Below are 18,775 nucleotides of genomic sequence, written 5' to 3'. Positions count from 1 at the left end.
AAAGCAAAATACAGGTGTTTGCAATGACATTAATTAGGGTTCCATTACATTTACGTTTATGAGAGCCAGGTTTCTGCTATTGCTCAAGTGTAAGGGAAGGTCCCACTAAATACTTGCCACTTTAGCCTATAGAAGCTGTTTTTTCCCGTTTTTTTTAATACTTCATACAAATATCCTGTATTTTCTGGTTGTATCCTAAAACAAATAATATAACTTTCCCATGTTCTTCTATCTTCAAATTTACCTGTCTTAGCATCTCTTGTCGACACTTAGATTGTTTCCATGAGAACATACTGAGTTTGGTCACAATTTGGCAACTGTGTTTGCAGTAATGTAAAAAAAATATTGCTCTAGACACATGCACCCTTCTGACCATACCTCAGTATGGTATCTGGGAAAGAAGTTTTTTTTGCTGAAGCAGGTAAATTTAATTTTGACTTCTATGTCCCTTTAATATTCAAACATATACAGAAGTACACAGATCATATGTGCCATTTATAACCTCTTACCAATTTCATAGGCAGCTGTAAGGAAATCTATCATCAAGGTTGGCTTGCTCATGTGAGGTAGGATGGATTCATGCATGATCAAGAGTACTTTCTTATACATGTTGATTTGAAGCTAGAAGGGAAACAAGATATCAATCAAAGAAGCAAGAGTAAAAAAAAAAATCACTGACACGATCACTTCCAAAATCATTGCTTTACATCCAATGCACAGGTCATGAAAATTGTATTTAAAAGGACAGTTAATATAGAATTACATAATCAACAAGTACATATTAAAAAGATAATGTGATAACACTTAAAATTTGAAATTTGTCAGAAAAAAATCAGCTCATTTAAAATTATTTCATTTTGCTTGCCCTGTGTATCATGTGACAGCCATTAGCCAATAACAGACTTGTATAAAGATACAATCTGAATTCTTGCACATGTTCAATAGCAGCTAGTGCATCGGGAAGTGTGCATATAAAAAGACTGAGCACAATTTGATAATGGAAGTAAATTGGAAAGTCTCTTAAAAATGCTTGCTCTTTCTGAATAATAAGTTTAATTTTGACTATAGTGCACATTTAAAAGGGATATAAAAGCACTAAAAGAAAATTCTCTAATGTTATATCCAATCAATAGTGCAATAATAAAATGATCTAACTATGGGGTTAATCACAACCCTAATTTATCAAATGATGCATCTACAAAAATCCCTGTAGACTTTAATGATTTTTCTATAGAATATTTAGATAAGATTGTTTTAAAGGATTGTGATCACTTCCAATGTGTTTAACCCTTGCACATGATTAAATGCATAATTAAAGTTTCATGTGTCTTTAAAATGTACAGCAATAGATTTGCTTATGCAAAAAAGTTTATGTTTAAAGACATGAAACCAAAAATTACAACAAAAGTAGTGGCTATAAAGAAGAAATCCACAGAAGAAATGCAATTACAGCACTCTGTGCCCAGACTTAAGAGGCAATGAAATTCCTGATTTACTGTTTAAAATGTAACTTTTATTATGTTAAAATAAGAAAAAAAACACACAAAGAGAATTAAAAAAACAATGCGAGACAACATCCTGGTAACGGGTAAGCGTGGTACTTGATAATATAATTATTGCCTTTAATGTTTAAGTATCAAAGCGGCCTCAAATCCAAATAATAAATAGTAGAGCCTGCTTCCCTCTAGACAATAAAGTGGGTAACAAGGGTGAGTTGAAACATGAAGATCAAGACTGGGTGCTAACAATTGCACTAATAACCACACCTGTATGTACTGCCACTATGTAGGTATAGAACTGGGATGTGTGGCTCATATTTTTAGGTACATCTGTAAAGTAATATGATGTGTTCAACATCTATAGGCCTAGATTTAGAGTTCGGCGGTAAAAGGGCTGTTAACGCTCCGCGGGCTTTTTTCTGGCCGCACCATAAATTTAACTCTGGTATCGAGAGTTCAAACAAATGCTGCGTTAGGCTCCAAAAAAGGAGCGTAGAGCATTTTTACCGCAAATGCAACTCTCGATACCAGAGCTGCTTACGGACGCGGCCGGCATCAAAAACGTGCTCGTGCACGATTCTCCCATAGGAAACAATGGGGCTGTTTGAGCTGAAAAAAAACCTAACACCTGCAAAAAAGCAGCGTTCAGCTCCTAACGCAGCACCATTGTTTCCTATGGGGAAACACTTCCTACGTCTGCACCTAACACTCTAACATGTACCCCGAGTCTAAACACCCCTAGCCTTACACTTATTAACCCCTAATCTGCCGCCCACGCTATCGCTGACCCCTGCATTACACTTTTAACCCCTAATCTGCCGCTCCGTAAAACGCCGCCACCTACGTTATCCCTATGTACCCCTAATCTGCTGCCCTAACATCGCCGACCCCTATGTTATATTTATTAACCCCTAATCTGCCCCCCACAACGTCGCCAACACCTGCCTACACTTATTAACCCCTAATCTGCCGAGCGGACCTGAGCGCTACTATAATAAAGTTATTAACCCCTAATCCGCCTCACTAACCCTATCATAAATAGTATTAACCCCTAATCTGCCCTCCCTAACATCGCCGACACCTACCTTCAATTATTAACCCCTAAACTTCCGATCGGAGCTCACCGCTATTCTAATAAATGGATTAACCCCTAAAGCTAAGTCTAACCCTAACACTAACACCCCCCTAAGTTAAATATAATTTTTATCTAACGAAATAAATTAACTCTTATTAAATAACTTATTCCTATTTAAAGCTAAATACTTACCTGTAAAATAAATCCTAATAGCTACAATATAAATTATAATTATATTATAGCTATTTTAGGATTTATATTTATTTTACAGGCAACTTTGTAATTATTTTAACCAGGTACAATAGCTATTAAATAGTTAAGAACTATTTAATAGTTACCTAGTTAAAATAATAACAAATTTACCTGTAAAATAAATCCTAACCTAAGTTATAATTAAACCTAACACTACCCTATCAATAAAATAATTAAATAAACTACCTACAATTACCTACAATTAACCTAACACTACACTATCAATAAATTAAATAAACACAATTGCTACAAATAAATACAATTAAATAAACTAGCTAAAGTACAAAAAATAAAAAAGAACTAAGTTACAGAAAATAAAAAAATATTTACAAACATAATAAAAATATTACAACAATTTTAAACTAATTACACCTACTCTAAGCCCCCTAATAAAATAACAAAGCCCCCCAAAATAAAAAATTCCCTACCCTATTCTAAATTAAAAAAGTTACAAGCTCTTTTACCTTACCAGCCCTGAACAGGGCCCTTTGCGGGGCATGCCCCAAGAATTTCAGCTCTTTTGCCTGTAAAAAAAAACATACAATACCCCCCCCCCCAACATTACAACCCACCACCCACATACCCCTAATCTAACCCAAACCCCCCTTAAATAAACCTAACACTAAGCCCCTGAAGATCTTCCTACCTTGTCTTCACCATCCAGGTATCACCGATCCGTCCTGGCTCCAAGATCTTCATCCAACCCAAGCGGGGGTTGGCGATCCATAATCCGGTGCTCCAAAGTCTTCCTCCTATCCGGCAAGAAGAGGACATCCGGACCGGCAAACATCTTCTCCAAGCGGCATCTTCGATCTTCTTCCATCCGGTGCGGAGCGGGTCCATCTTGAAGCAGGCGACGCGGATCCATCCTCTTCTTCCGATGTCTCCCGACTAATGACGGTTCCTTTAAGGGACGTCATCCAAGATGGCGTCCCTCGAATTCCGATTGGCTGATAGGATTCTATCAGCCAATCGGAATTAAGGTAGGAATTTTCTGATTGGCTGATGGAATCAGCCAATCAGAATCAAGTTCAATCCGATTGGCTGATCCAATCAGCCAATCAGATTGAGCTCGCATTCTATTGGCTGTTCCGATCAGCCAATAGAATGCAAGCTCAATCTGATTGGCTGATGGGATCGGCCAATCGGATTGAACTTGATTCTGATTGGCTGATTCCATCAGCCAATCAGAAAATTCCTACCTTAATTCCGATTGGCTGATAGAATCCTATCAGCCAATCGGAATTCGAGGGACGCCATCTTGGATGACGTCCCTTAAAGGAACCGTCATTAGTCGGGAGACATCGGAAGAAGAGGATGGATCCGCGTCGCCTGCTTCAAGATGGACCCGCTCCGCACCGGATGGAAGAAGATCGAAGATGCCGCTTGGAGAAGATGTTTGCCGGTCCGGATGTCCTCTTCTTGCCGGATAGGAGGAAGACTTTGGAGCACCGGATTATGGATCGCCAACCCCCGCTTGGGTTGGATGAAGATCTTGGAGCCAGGACGGATCGGTGATACCTGGATGGTGAAGACAAGGTAGGAAGATCTTCAGGGGCTTAGTGTTAGGTTTATTTAAGGGGGGTTTGGGTTAGATTAGGGGTATGTGGGTGGTGGGTTGTAATGTTGGGGGGGGGTATTGTATGTTTTTTTTTTACAGGCAAAAGAGCTGAAATTCTTGGGGCATGCCCCGCAAAGGGCCCTGTTCAGGGCTGGTAAGGTAAAAGAGCTTGTAACTTTTTTAATTTAGAATAGGGTAGGGAATTTTTTATTTTGGGGGGCTTTGTTATTTTATTAGGGGGCTTAGAGTAGGTGTAATTAGTTTAAAATTGTTGTAATATTTTTATTATGTTTGTAAATATTTTTTTATTTTCTGTAACTTAGTTCTTTTTTATTTTTTGTACTTTAGCTAGTTTATTTAATTGTATTTATTTGTAGCAATTGTGTTTAATTAATTTATTGATAGTGTAGTGTTAGGTTAATTGTAGGTAATTGTAGGTAGTTTATTTAATTATTTTATTGATAGGGTAGTGTTAGGTTTAATTATAACTTAGGTTAGGACTTATTTTACAGGTAAATTTGTTATTATTTTAACTAGGTAACTATTAAATAGTTCTTAACTATTTAATAGCTATTGTACCTGGTTAAAATAATTACAAAGTTGCCTGTAAAATAAATATTAATCCTAAAATAGCTATAATATAATTATAATTTATATTGTAGCTATATTAGGATTTATTTTACAGGTAAGTATTTAGCTTTAAATAGGAATAAGTTATTTAATAAGAGTTAATTTATTTCGTTAGATAAAAATTATATTTAACTTAGGGGGGTGTTAGTGTTAGGGTTAGACTTAGCTTTAGGGGTTAATCCATTTATTAGAATAGCGGTGAGCTCCGATCGGAAGTTTAGGGGTTAATAATTGAAGTTAGGTGTCGGCGATGTTAGGGAGGGCAGATTAGGGGTTAATACTATTTATGATAGGGTTAGTGAGGCGGATTAGGGGTTAATAACTTTATTATAGTAGCGCTCAGGTCCGCTCGGCAGATTAGGGGTTAATAAGTGTAGGCAGGTGTCGGCGACGTTGAGGGGGGCAGATTAGGGGTTAATAAATATAATATAGGGGTCGGCGATGTTAGGGGCAGCAGATTAGGGGTACATAGGGATAACGTAGGTGGCGGCGATTTGCGGTCGGAAGATTAGGGGTTAATTATTGTAAGTAGCTGGCGGCGACGTTGTGGGGGGCAGGTTAGGGGTGAATAAATATAATACAGGGGTCGGCGGGGTTAGGGGCAGCAGATTAGGGGTACATAAATATAACGTAGGTGGCGGTCGGCAGATTAGGGGTTAAAAATTTTAATCGAGTGGCGGCGGTGTGGGGGGAGCTCTGTTTAGGGGTACATAGGTAGTTTATGGGTGTTAGTGTACTTTAGGGTACAGTAGTTAAGAGCTTTATAAACCGGCGTTAGCCAGAAAGCTCTTAACTCCTGCTATTTTCAGGCGGCTGGAGTTTTGTCGTTAGAGCTCTAACGCTCACTGCAGAAACGACTCTAAATACCAGCGTTAGAAAGATCCCATTGAAAAGATAGGCTACGCAAATGGCGTAGGGGGATCTGCGGTATGGAAAAGTCGCGGCTGAAAAGTGAGCGTTAGACCCTTTAATCACTGACTCCAAATACCAGCGGGCGCCCAAAACCAGCGTTAGGAGCCTCTAACGCTGGTTTTGACGGCTACCGCCGAACTCTAAATCTAGGCCTTAGTGTTTTAAACTAGTGAGAGCAATTATTGAACAAGTGTTGTAAAGTATGTAGTGCTTATACACGTTTAGTTACACTGTCACTTTCAAACTCCTGCGCTGAAGATAGAGGCTAAGTGGATACAGTCCGTATATTCACAATTACTATATATGCATAAAAAGAGAGAGTAGATCACACAGGATCAGTGAGATCTAAAAGTCTAGGCAAAACAGCACCTAAAAGTCAAAATGATAAGATAAGACACAATCTATGCAAAAATAAATCAGATATATGGCCAATAAAGTAACCAAAGTGGTGCACCACCTATGCTTTATAAATTGAATATATTGAATATATTGAAGCAGAACGCATCCAGCGTTATATCCGGTAAACCGGTCAGGTGAATACTTATCCACATGCAGTCCGTCACCAGCAGGGAATGTTCCATAAGCCATCAAGGGTAATCTGTAGCGACAAACCAACGCGTTATTGGATACAGATGTTACATGACGCTCAGCAAACTGCTGAGATTCTTAAAGAGCCATTACATGGTCACATCAATGCAACACTTATGCAATCTACTTATTGAGCCTTTTTGCTATTAATAGTTAAATGATCCAACACATCATGTCTTGCGACCTTATAACTGGGCATTATACATTAAAGAGGGTACATGTTTTTATATACAGTTACCACAAATAATTAATGCATTTTATAACATCCATAACATATAAGATAGCATAATATTTTAAATATTTAAAACAACAGGGGCCGATTAATTATATTAAACATTAAAAAATATAAAATATGTTATATACAGTACTTATTCACAGAGTGATGATTACTCAAAGACTGTTGAGACTCAGAGGGGAAAGCAGGAACACTGCTTGTTATGCAAAATATTAATTAACGTTATCTTTTACAGAATATTAGGTTAAAGGGACATTAAACACTAAATACATCCTAGATAGAATGATGCATTCAAAGAAAAGATTAGTCCATGACTAACATGTAGATGTATTTTTTTAAAGTTTCATTAGTTGTTTAAAAAGTGACAAAATAAGTGTAAAGTTTTAGTGTCTATAAAACACTGGGAGCTGCCATGTTGTAACTTGTGTTACCTTCTCTGCTGTGGCCAATTAGGGACAGTTATACATAGGTCACTAGAGTGTGCAGCCAATGGTTGTGCTGGATTTAACAGTGTTCTGCACTTCCATTTCTAACAGGAACTGAAAAGCTCACAATTTCAGAATGGAATTACAGGCAAAGAGGACAAAATAAATAATGAAAGTATATTGCAGAGTTGTTTTATATATACAATTTATCATTTTATATTACCAGCCCAAAGTGTTTAATGTCCCTTTAAGGAGGAGGCAAACTCCAATTTTTCATTTAACCCGTTAGGGGACAAGGTCTTGAGATTATACAACCATCTCGTTTCTTTTTGGAGGATTGTATCAATATTTCCTCCTCTTCTACTGGCCTTTACTGATTCAATGCCGACAAAAGTTAAGTCTTCTATTTTTGACCTATGATACTGTGCAAAATGCCTTGCGATTAGGCTATCAATATTAAAATCCTTAATATCATCTCGATGTTCTGTTATGCGTGAACGAAATTCCTTATAGATTTTTTCCTATATAAAAAAAGCGGGAATGAGCATGATAGAAGGTATATCACCCCTATAGTAGAACAATTGATAAAGGATTTAATTTTATAGACTTTGTTAGTACTACTTTAAAAAGTTTTCATTTTTTTGACAAATTGACAGCAGACACAATGATTGCAGGGGGAGCACCCTACAATTTTTTGGGAATATGTTTCTAACCAATTGATGTTTTTAAATTGGTTGAATTCACTTTTGACAAAGAAATCTTTTAAATTATTTGCTCTACGTGCCGTCATAAGGGGATAATCCCATACATATTCCTGTAAAACAGGATCTAAAGACAGCAAGTGCCAATTATTTTGCAAAATGGTTTTAATTTTTCCCCAATGAGAATAAAATTTTGTAATGAATCTAATTATAGTAGCAGCTTCATCATTGTTAGATTCTTTATTTTGAAATAGATCTCTTCCATTTTTATTTCTAGCTTTAAAGAGAGCTCATTTTACACATCTTTTAGAGTAACCCTGTTCATGGAATCTACTGGCCATCTCAACAGCCTGTTTGTTGAAAGTATAGTCGTCAGTGCAAATTTTACGCAATCTTAAAAAATTGCCCATATGGGATACCGCTTTTGAGATTTTCCGAATGGTGGCTAGATCCCAACAAAAGGCTGTTTGATGCCGTAGGCTTCCTATATACTTCAGTTACAATAGCATTCTCTCTTTTGCTAACAAGGAGGTCCAGAAAGCTGATGCTATTATCATAACTGCAAGCGAGAAAAATATTTAAAGCGTTCTGATTAAGAACGGACACAAAGTTTAGAAGCTCCTGTTCTGTTCCCTCCCATAGGATCAATATATCATCCACATAGCAGATCCAGAGGGCCACATGTTTATCCACCCATGCTGCATGTTCACTAAACACAATGTTGTTCTCCCACCATCCAAGGTGTAAGCAAGCATAGGTGGGGGTGCACACGTGGCACCCATGGCCGTAGCACGATTTTGTCTGTAATATTTGCCATTGAACAAAAAGATGTTATTACAAATTCAAGTAAATTGGTAACAAATTGAGTATGTCTCTCATATCCCCCCTAGTCTCCAAAAAGGATTTACTGGCCTTTAATCCCACTGAGTGCGGGATAGAATAGTATAAAGACTCCACATCCAAAGAAACCAACAAAGTGTTGTCGGTTACAGTAATGCCATCTAACTTTTTGATTAAATCAGTAGAATCTTGGACAAAAGTCCTAAGTTCATTAACAAAAAGATGTAGGAAAAAGTCCACGTATCTGCTAACTCCCTAGTCAAAAACTGGTACCTTAGGTTTGGCATTGTATAAATAACTGTGTTCTTGACTAGTGATTACATTTGATCTCCTAGCATCATTTAAAAGAAATAACTCATTATGTGATTTTTGAAAATCATAATTTGTCACTGGGGTATATTGATTGGTATCAGAGAGTTGTCGTGTAGCCTTACCAATATAACAGTTCTGGTCTAGGATTACAACATTCCCACTTTTGTCGGCAGGTTTAATGACCAACTCCTTATGGTTAATTAGATCATCTAAGGCTTTACGTTCTCCATAGGTTAAATTATCATTAATTATACCAGTGGTCTGTATCTGTGCAAATTGTTCACAGACACTCTGCACAAACACAGATATATTGGGTATTGCAGAAAAAACATAATTTATGTAAGAACTTACCTGATAAATTCATTTCTTTCATATTAGCAAGAGTCCATGAGCTAGTGACGTATGGGATATACATTCCTACCAGGAGGGGCAAAGTTTCCCAAACCTCAAAATGCCTATAAATACACCCCTCACCACACCCACAATTCAGTTTAACGAATAGCCAAGAAGTGGGGTGATAAAAAAGTGCGAAAGCATATAAAATAAGGAATTGGAATAATTGTGCTTTATACAAAATCATAACCACCACAAAAAAAGGGCGGGCCTCATGGACTCTTGCTAATATGAAAGAAATGAATTTATCAGGTAAGTTCTTACATAAATTATGTTTTCTTTCATGTAATTAGCAAGAGTCCATGAGCTAGTGACGTATGGGATAATGACTACCCAAGAAGTGGATCTTTCCACACAAGAGTCACTAGAGAGGGAGGGATAAAATAAAGACAGCCAATTCCTGCTGAAAATAATCCACACCCAAAATAAAGTTTAACGAAAAACATAAGCAGAAGATTCAAACTGAAACCGCTGCCTGAAGTACTTTTCTACCAAAAACTGCTTCAGAAGAAGAAAATACATCAAAATGGTAGAATTTAGTAAAAGTATGCAAAGAGGACCAAGTCGCTGCTTTGCAGATCTGGTCAACCGAAGCTTCATTCCTAAACGCCCAGGAAGTAGAAACTGACCTAGTAGAATGAGCTGTAATCCTCTGAGGCGGAGTTTTACCCGACTCAACATAGGCAAGATGAATTAAAGATTTCAACCAAGATGCCAAAGAAATGGCAGAAGCTTTCTGGCCTTTTCTAGAACCGGAAAAGATAACAAATAGACTAGAAGTCTTACGAAAAGATTTCGTAGCTTCAACATAATATTTCAAAGCTCTAACAACATCCAAAGAATGCAACGATTTCTCCTTAGAATTCTTAGGATTAGGACATAATGAAGGAACCACAATTTCTCTACTAATGTTGTTGGAATTCACAACTTTAGGTAAAAATTCAAAAGAAGTTCGCAACACCGCCTTATCCTGATGAAAAATCAGAAAAGGAGACTCACAAGAAAGAGCAGATAATTCAGAAACTCTTCTGGCAGAAGAGATGGCCAAAAGGAACAAAACTTTCCAAGAAAGTAATTTAATGTCCAATGAATGCATAGGTTCAAACGGAGAAGCTTGAAGAGCTCCCAGAACCAAATTCAAACTCCAAGGAGGAGAAATTGACTTAATGACAGGTTTTATACGAACCAAAGCTTGTACAAAACAATGAATATCAGGAAGAATAGCAATCTTTCTGTGAAAAAGAACAGAAAGAGCAGAGATTTGTCCTTTCAAAGAACTTGCGGACAAACCCTTATCTAAACCATCCTGAAGGAACTGTAAAATTCTCGGTATTCTAAAAGAATGCCAGGAAAAATGATGAGAAAGACACCAAGAAATATAAGTCTTCCAGACTCTATAATATATCTCTCGAGATACAGATTTACGAGCCTGTAACATAGTATTAATCACAGAGTCAGAGAAACCTCTTTGACCAAGAATCAAGCGTTCAATCTCCATACCTTTAAATTTAAGGATTTCAGATCCTGATGGAAAAAAGGACCTTGTGACAGAAGGTCTGGTCTTAACGGAAGAGTCCACGGTTGGCAAGAGGCCATCCGGACAAGATCCACATACCAAAACCTGTGAGGCCATGCCGGAGCTACCAGCAGAACAAACGAGCATTCCTTCAGAATCTTGGAGATTACTCTTGGAAGAAGAACTAGAGGCGGAAAGATATAGGCAGGATGATACTTCCAAGGAAGTGATAATGCATCCACTGCCTCCGCCTGAGGATCCCGGGATCTGGACAGATACCTGGGAAGTTTCCTGTTTAGATGGGACGCCATCAGATCTATTTCTGGAAGTTCCCACATTTGAACAATCTGAAGAAATACCTCTGGGTGAAGAGACCATTCGCCCGGATGCAACGTTTGGCGACTGAGATAATCCGCTTCCCAATTGTCTACACCTGGGATATGAACCGCAGAGATTAGACAGGAGCTGGATTCCGCCCAAACCAAAATTCGAGATACTTCTTTCTTAGCCAGAGGACTGTGAGTCCCTCCTTGATGATTGATGTATGCCACAGTTGTGACATTGTCTGTCTGAAAACAAATGAACGATTCTCTCTTCAGAAGAGGCCAAAACTGAAGAGCTCTGAAAATTGCACGGAGTTCCAAAATATTGATCGGTAATCTCACCTCCTGAGATTCCCAAACTCCTTGTGCCGTCAGAGATCCCCACACAGCTCCCCAACCTGTGAAACTTGCATCTGTTGAAATTACAGTCCAGGTCGGAAGCACAAAAGAAGCCCCCTGAATGAAACGATGGTGATCTGTCCACCATGTTAGAGAGTGTCGAACAATCGGTTTTAAAAATATTAATTGAGATATCTTCGTGTAATCCTTGCACCATTGCTTCAGCATACAGAGCTGAAGAGGTCGCATGTGAAAACGAGCAAAGGGGATCGCGTCCGATGCAGCAGTCATAAGACCTAGAATTTCCATGCATAAGGCTACCGAAGGGAATGATTGTGACTGAAGGTTTCGACAAGCTGTAATTAACTTTAGACGTCTCTTGTCTGTTAAAGACAGAGTCATGGACACCCAGAAAGGTTACCCATGTCTGAGGAATCAAAGAACTTTTTGGTAAATTGATCCTCCAACCATGATCTTGAAGAAACAACACAAATCGATTCGTATGAGATTCTGCTAAATGTGAAGACTGAGCAAGTACCAAGATATCGTCCAAATAAGGAAATACCACAATACCCTGTTCTCTGATTACAGACAGCAGGGCACCGAGAACCTTTGTAAAAATTCTTGGAGCTGTAGCTAGGCCAAACGGCAGAGCCACAAACTGGTAATGCTTGTCCAGAAACGAGAATCTCAGGAACTGATAATGATCTGGATGAATCGGAATATGCAGATATGCATCCTGTAAATCTATTGTGGACATATAATTCCCTTGCTGAACAAAAGGTAAGATAGTCCTTACAGTTACCATCTTGAACGTTGGTATCCTTACATAACGATTCAATATTTTTAGATCCAGAACTGGTCTGAAAGAATTCTCCTTCTTTGGTACAATGAAGAGATTTGAATAAAACCCCATCCCCTGTTCCGGAACTGGAACTGGCATAATTACTCCAGTCAACTCTAGATCTGAAACACATTTCAGAAATGCTTGAGCTTTTACTGGATTTACTGGGACACGGGAAAGAAAAAATCTCTTTGCAGGAGGTCTCAACTTGAAACCAATTCTGTACCCTTCTGAAACAATGCTCTGAATCCAAAGATTGTGAACAGAATTGATCCAAATTTCCTTGAAAAAACGTAACCTGCCCCCTACCAGCTGAGCTGGAATGAGGGCCGCACCTTCATGTGGACTTAGAAGCAGGCTTTGCCTTTCTAGCTGGCTTGGATTTATTCCAAACTGGAGATGGTCTCCAAACTGAAACTGCTCCTGAGGATGAAGGATCAGGCTTTTGTTCTTTGTTGAAACGAAAGGAACGAAAACGATTATTAGCCCTGTTTTTACCTTTAGATTTTTTATCCTGTGGTAAAAAAGTTCCTTTCCCACCAGTAACAGTTGAAATAATGGAATCCAACTGAGAACCAAATAATTTGTTACCCTGGAAAGAAATGGAAAGTAAAGTTGATTTAAAAGCCATATCAACATTCCAAGTTTTAAGCCATAAAGCTCTTCTAGCTAAAATAGCTAGAGACATAAACCTGACATCAACTCTGATAATATCAAAAATGGCATCACAGATAAAATTATTAGCATGTTGAAGAAGAATAATAATATCATGAGAATCACGATGTGTTACTTGTTGCGCTAAAGTTTCCAACCAAAAAGTTGAAGCCGCAGCAACATCAGCCAAAGATATAGCAGGTCTAAGAAGATTACCTGAACACAGATAAGCTTTTCTTAGAAAGGACTCAATTTTCCTATCTAGAGGATCCTTAAACGAAGTACCATCTGACGTAGGAATAGTAGTACGTTTAGCAAGGGTAGAAATAGCCCCATCAACTTTAGGGATCTTGTCCCAAAATTCTAATCTGTCAGACGGCACAGGATATAATTGCTTAAAACGTTTAGAAGGAGTAAATGAATTACCCAAATTATCCCATTCTTTGGAAATTACTGCAGAAATAGCATCAGGGACAGGAAAAACTTCTGGAATAACTACAGGAGATTTAAAAACCTTATTTAAACGTTTAGATTTAGTATCAAGAGGACCAGAATCCTCTATTTCTAAAGCAATTAGGACTTCTTTAAGTAAAGAACGAATAAATTCCATTTTAAATAAATATGAAGATTTATCAGCATCAACCTCTGAGACAGAATCCTCTGAACCAGAGGAATCATCAGAATCAGAATGATGATGTTCAGTTAAAAATTCATCTGTAGGGAGAGAAGTTTTAAAAGATTTTTTACGTTTACTAGAAGGAGAAATAACAGACATAGCCTTCTTTATGGATTCAGAAACAAAATCTCTTATATTATCAGGAACATTCTGCACCTTAGATGTTGAAGGAACTGCAACAGGCAATGGTACTTTACTAAAGGAAATATTATCTGCTTTAACAAGTTTGTCATGACAATCAATACAAACAACAGCTGGAGGAATAGCTACCAAAAGTTTACAGCAGATACACTTAGCTTTGGTAGATTCAGCACTTGACAGCGATTTTCCTGTAGTATCTTCTGACTCAGATGCAACGTGAGACATCTTGCAATATGTAAGAGAAAAAATAACATATAAATAAAGCAAAATTGATCAAATTCCTTAAATGACAGTTTCAGGAATGGGAAAAAATGCCAAAGAACAAGCTTCTAGCAACCAGAAGCAATAAAAAATGAGACTTAAATAATGTGGAGACAAAAGTGCCGCCCATATTTTTTCGCGCCAAATAAGACGCCCACATTATTTGGCGCCTAAATGCTTTTTGGCGCCAAAAATGACGCCACATCCGGAACGCCGACATTTTTGGCGCAAAATAACGTCAAAAAATGACGCAACTTCCGGCGACACGTATGACGCCGGAAACGGAAATAGAATTTTTGCGCCAAAAAAGTCCGCGCCAAGAATGACGCAATAAAATGAAGCATTTTCAGCCCCCGCGAGCCTAACAGCCCACAGGGAAAAAGTCAAATTTTAAGGTAAGAAAAATGTTAAAATGCATTATCCCAAATATGAAACTGACTGTCTGAAAATAAGGAAAGTTGAACATTCTGAGTCAAGGCAAATAAATGTTTGAATACATATATTTAGAACTTTATAAACAAAGTGCCCAACCATAGCTAGGAGTGTCACAGAAAATAAGACTTACTTACCCCAGGACACTCATCTACATATAGTAGATAGCCAAACCAGTACTGAAACGAGAATCAGCAGAGGTAATGGTATATATAAGAGTATATCGTCGATCTGAAAAGGGAGGTAAGAGATGAATCTCTACGACCGATAACAGAGAACCTATGAAATAGACCCCTTAGAAGGAGATCACTGCATTCAAATAGGCAATACTCTCCTCACATCCCTCTGACATTCACTGCACGCTGAGAGGAAAACCGGGCTCCAACTTGCTGCGGAGCGCATATCAACGTAGAATCTAGCACAAACTTACTTCACCACCTCCATCGGAGGCAAAGTTTGTAAAACTGAATTGTGGGTGTGGTGAGGGGTGTATTTATAGGCATTTTGAGGTTTGGGAAACTTTGCCCCTCCTGGTAGGAATGTATATCCCATACGTCACTAGCTCATGGACTCTTGCTAATTACATGAAAGAAAGAAGGCATATACGTGGACCTTTTCTTGAAATTCGATCTAGGGCAAATAGCTACTTGTTCATTAGACTGTTCATAGGCCAATGTTTCCAAGTTGTGTAAGGCTTCCCTGTCACTCCCACTACCTAAATCAATAGTTGTACGTGGGGTCATTATTTTCTTCATTATCTTCAATGCTAATTATTATTTTCTTCAATGCTAATTTTCGAGCAAAAAGGTGTAGATCTTTAGTGACCTCAAAGAGGTCTAATCTATTAGAGGGGCAGAAGCTAAGTCCCTTTTCTAAGAGCTTAATATGTTCCTGATTCAGGAAAGAAAAAAAAAAAAAAAAAAGATTTACAATATTAGATACCTGATTCCCAGGCGGTTCCCCCAAGAGTGACGTCATATCGGGTTCCAATTGTATCTCAATCTGTTCCTGGTTATCATGTAGTGACCTCTGTTACTACATGATAACCAGGAACAGATTGAGATACAATTATAACCCGATATGATGTCACTCTTGGGGGATTATTATATTGGTGAGGCTACACGACAACTCTCTGATGCCAATCAATATACCCCAGTGACAAATGATGATTTATTTCTTTTAAATGATGCTAGGAGATCAAATTTAATCACTAGTCAAGAACAAAGTTATTTATACAATGCGAAACCTAAGATACCAGTTTTTTACTGGATTCCCAAACTTCATAAATCACTTAAAAAAACTCTGGGTCACCCTATCATTTCCGGGATAGGGGGCCCTACTGAGGGAGTTAGCAGATATGTGGACTTTTTCCTACAGCCTTTTGTTAATGAACTTAGGACTTTTGTCCAAGATTCTACTGATGTAATCAAAAAGTTAGATGGCATTACTGTAATCGACAACACTTTGTTGGTTTCTTTGGATGTGGAGTCTTTATACTCATCTATCCAGCACTCAGTGGGATTAAAGGCCAGTAAATCCTTTTTGGAGACTAGGGGGGTCAGGATATGAGAGACATACTCAATTTGTTACCAATTTACTTAAATTTGTACTTACTAATAACATCTTTTTGTTCAATGGAAAATATTACAGACAAAAACGTGGTACGGCCATGGGTGCCATGTGTGCACCCACCTATGCTTGCTTACACCTTGGATGGTGGGAGGACATTGTGTTTAGTGAACATGCAGCATGGGTGGATGAACATGTGGCCCTCTGGATCCGCTATGTGGATGATATATTGATCCTATGGGAGGGAACAGAACAGGAGCTTCTAAACTTTGTGTCCATTCTTAATCAGAACGATTTAAATATTTTTCTCACTTGCAGTTATGATAATAGCATCAGCTTTCTGGACCTCCTTGTTAGCAAAAGAGAGAATGCTATTGTTACTGAAGTATATAGGAAGCCTACGACATCAAACAGCCTTTTGTTGGGATCTAGCCGCCATTCGGAAAACCTCAAGAGGTATCCCATATGGGCAATTTTTAAGATTGCGTAGAATTTGCACTGACGACTATATTTTCAACAAAAAGGCTGTTGAAATGGCCAGTAGATTCCATGAACGGGGTTAATCTAAAAGATGTGTAAAAAGAGCTCTCTTTAAAGCTAGAAATAAAAATAGAAGGGATCTTCTATTTCAAAATAAAGAATCAACAATGATGAAACTGCTACTAAAATTTATCACAAAATTTAATTCCCATTGGGGAAAATTAAAACCATTTTGCAAAATAATTGGCACTTGCTGTCTTTAGATCCCATTTTACAGGAATATGTAGGGGATTATCCCCTTATGACGGCACATAGAGCAAATAATTTAAAAGATTTCTTAGTCAAAAGTGAATTCAACCAAGTTAAAAACATCAATTGGTTAGAAACATATTCCCAAAAAATTGTAGGGTGCTCCCCCTGCAATCATTGCGTCTGCTGTCAATTTGTCAAAAATACAAAATCTTTTTAAACTAGTACTAACAAAGTCTATAAAATTAAATCCTTTATCAATTGTTCTACTATAGGGGTGATATACCTTCTATCATACTCATGCCCGCTTTTTTATATAGGAAAAACCTATAGGGAATTTTGTTCATGCATAACAGAACATCGAGATGATATTAAGGATTTTAATATTGATAGCCTAATCGCAAGGCATTTTGCACAGTATCATAGGTCAAAAACAGAAGACAACTTTTGTCGGCATTGAATCAGTAAAAGCCAGTAAGGAGGAGGTAATATTGATACAATCCTTCTCCAAAAAGAAACGAGATGGATGTATAATCTCAAGACCTTGTCCTCTAACTGGTTAAATGAAAAATTGGAGTTTGCCTCCTCCTTAACCCAATATTATGTAAAAGATAGCTTTCTTTATATTTTGCATAACAAGCAGTGTTCTTGCTTTCCCCTCGGAGTCTCAACAGTCTGCGAGTGATCATCACTCTGTGAATAAGTATAAAACATATTGGATATTTTTGAATGTTTAATATAATTAAACCCCTGTTTTAAATGCTATGGATGTTATAAAAAGCATTAATTATTTGTGGTAACTGTATATAAAAACATGTACCCTCTAATTTATGATGCCCAGTTGTTATAAGGTTGCCAGACATGATGTGTTGGATCATTTAACTATTAATAGCAAAAAGGCTTCAATAAGTAGACTGCATAAGTGTTGCATTGATGTGACTGCGTAATGACTCTTTAAGAATCTCGGCAGTTTGCTGAGCGTCATGTGACATCTGTATCCAATAAATAACAACCTCGCTGGGGTGATGTCACAACCCGGAAGACGCTCCGAGCGACCACGAGAGCGGAGTGAAACGCACACAGGGATGCGTTGGTTTGTCACTACATTTACCTGTTCGGGGGATCCCCTCCTCACTGGGATTACCCTCGATGGCTTGTGGAACATTCCCTGCTGGTGACGGACTGTGGATAAGTATTTACCTGACCGGTTTACCGGATATAACTCTGGATGCGTTCTGCTTCAGTACTATCCGAAAGTGCAGCACCTCTGGTTCTTTGAATGAATGGACTATACATCTTCTATCTTTGCCACATATTGAGGGTAATAGACTGTGAATTTGTAAGGATATGTCAGGTTGTCTGAAGATTTAACAACTGCTTGTTGATTTGCCCTGCTTTATGCTGATATTATATTACTCTCTGCATCAAGCACTCACTATTCAGCTTAAACCTGAGAGCTTTACTAGCATTGACTGCTTTGCTGAGCCTGCTAACACCTATGCATAAATGCTTGTCTACTTCGCTTATCCTTTTCAAGCAACATTTGGATATTTTCTCTGACCATAAATCGCTTTATAAAGGATACGTGGTGCACCACTTTGGTTACTTTATTGGCCATATCCTTATATCAATTAACTAATGGGGACCCCTGACTTGTATGTTTTTACTGTTTCTATGTCTATATATTAGGGGTGCCTAAAATAATCGATTCTGCGATGCATCGCGATGCAGCCTGTTAACGATGCTGCATCGATGCAGTGCAGATCAGAATCGATTCAGGGGTGACATCATCGCGCAACGTCACGTGACCCCGCCTCTCTCACATAGCAGACGAGCCGACAGCATTTGTGTCAGGATTAATCTGGTTA

General features: G+C 38.1%; 1 protein-coding gene across 1 annotated transcript in view; it reads right to left on the bottom strand.

Moving 5' to 3' along the window:
- Window positions 1-18,775, bottom strand: part of NOC4L (nucleolar complex associated 4 homolog) — a 72,932-nt gene that overhangs the window by 29,561 nt on the left and 24,596 nt on the right. The window contains exon 9 of the mRNA XM_053701875.1: window positions 510-621. Within this exon, the coding sequence (XP_053557850.1) occupies window positions 510-621 (112 nt within the window). The remainder of the gene's footprint in view (window positions 1-509; window positions 622-18,775) is intronic.

This window comes from Bombina bombina, chromosome 2, assembly GCF_027579735.1.
Source record: "Bombina bombina isolate aBomBom1 chromosome 2, aBomBom1.pri, whole genome shotgun sequence".
In the NCBI taxonomy this organism is placed as follows: Eukaryota; Metazoa; Chordata; class Amphibia; order Anura; family Bombinatoridae; genus Bombina; species Bombina bombina.
Note: the sequence above shows the minus strand (reverse complement) of the source record. Positions and strands in the feature narration are given on the sequence as shown.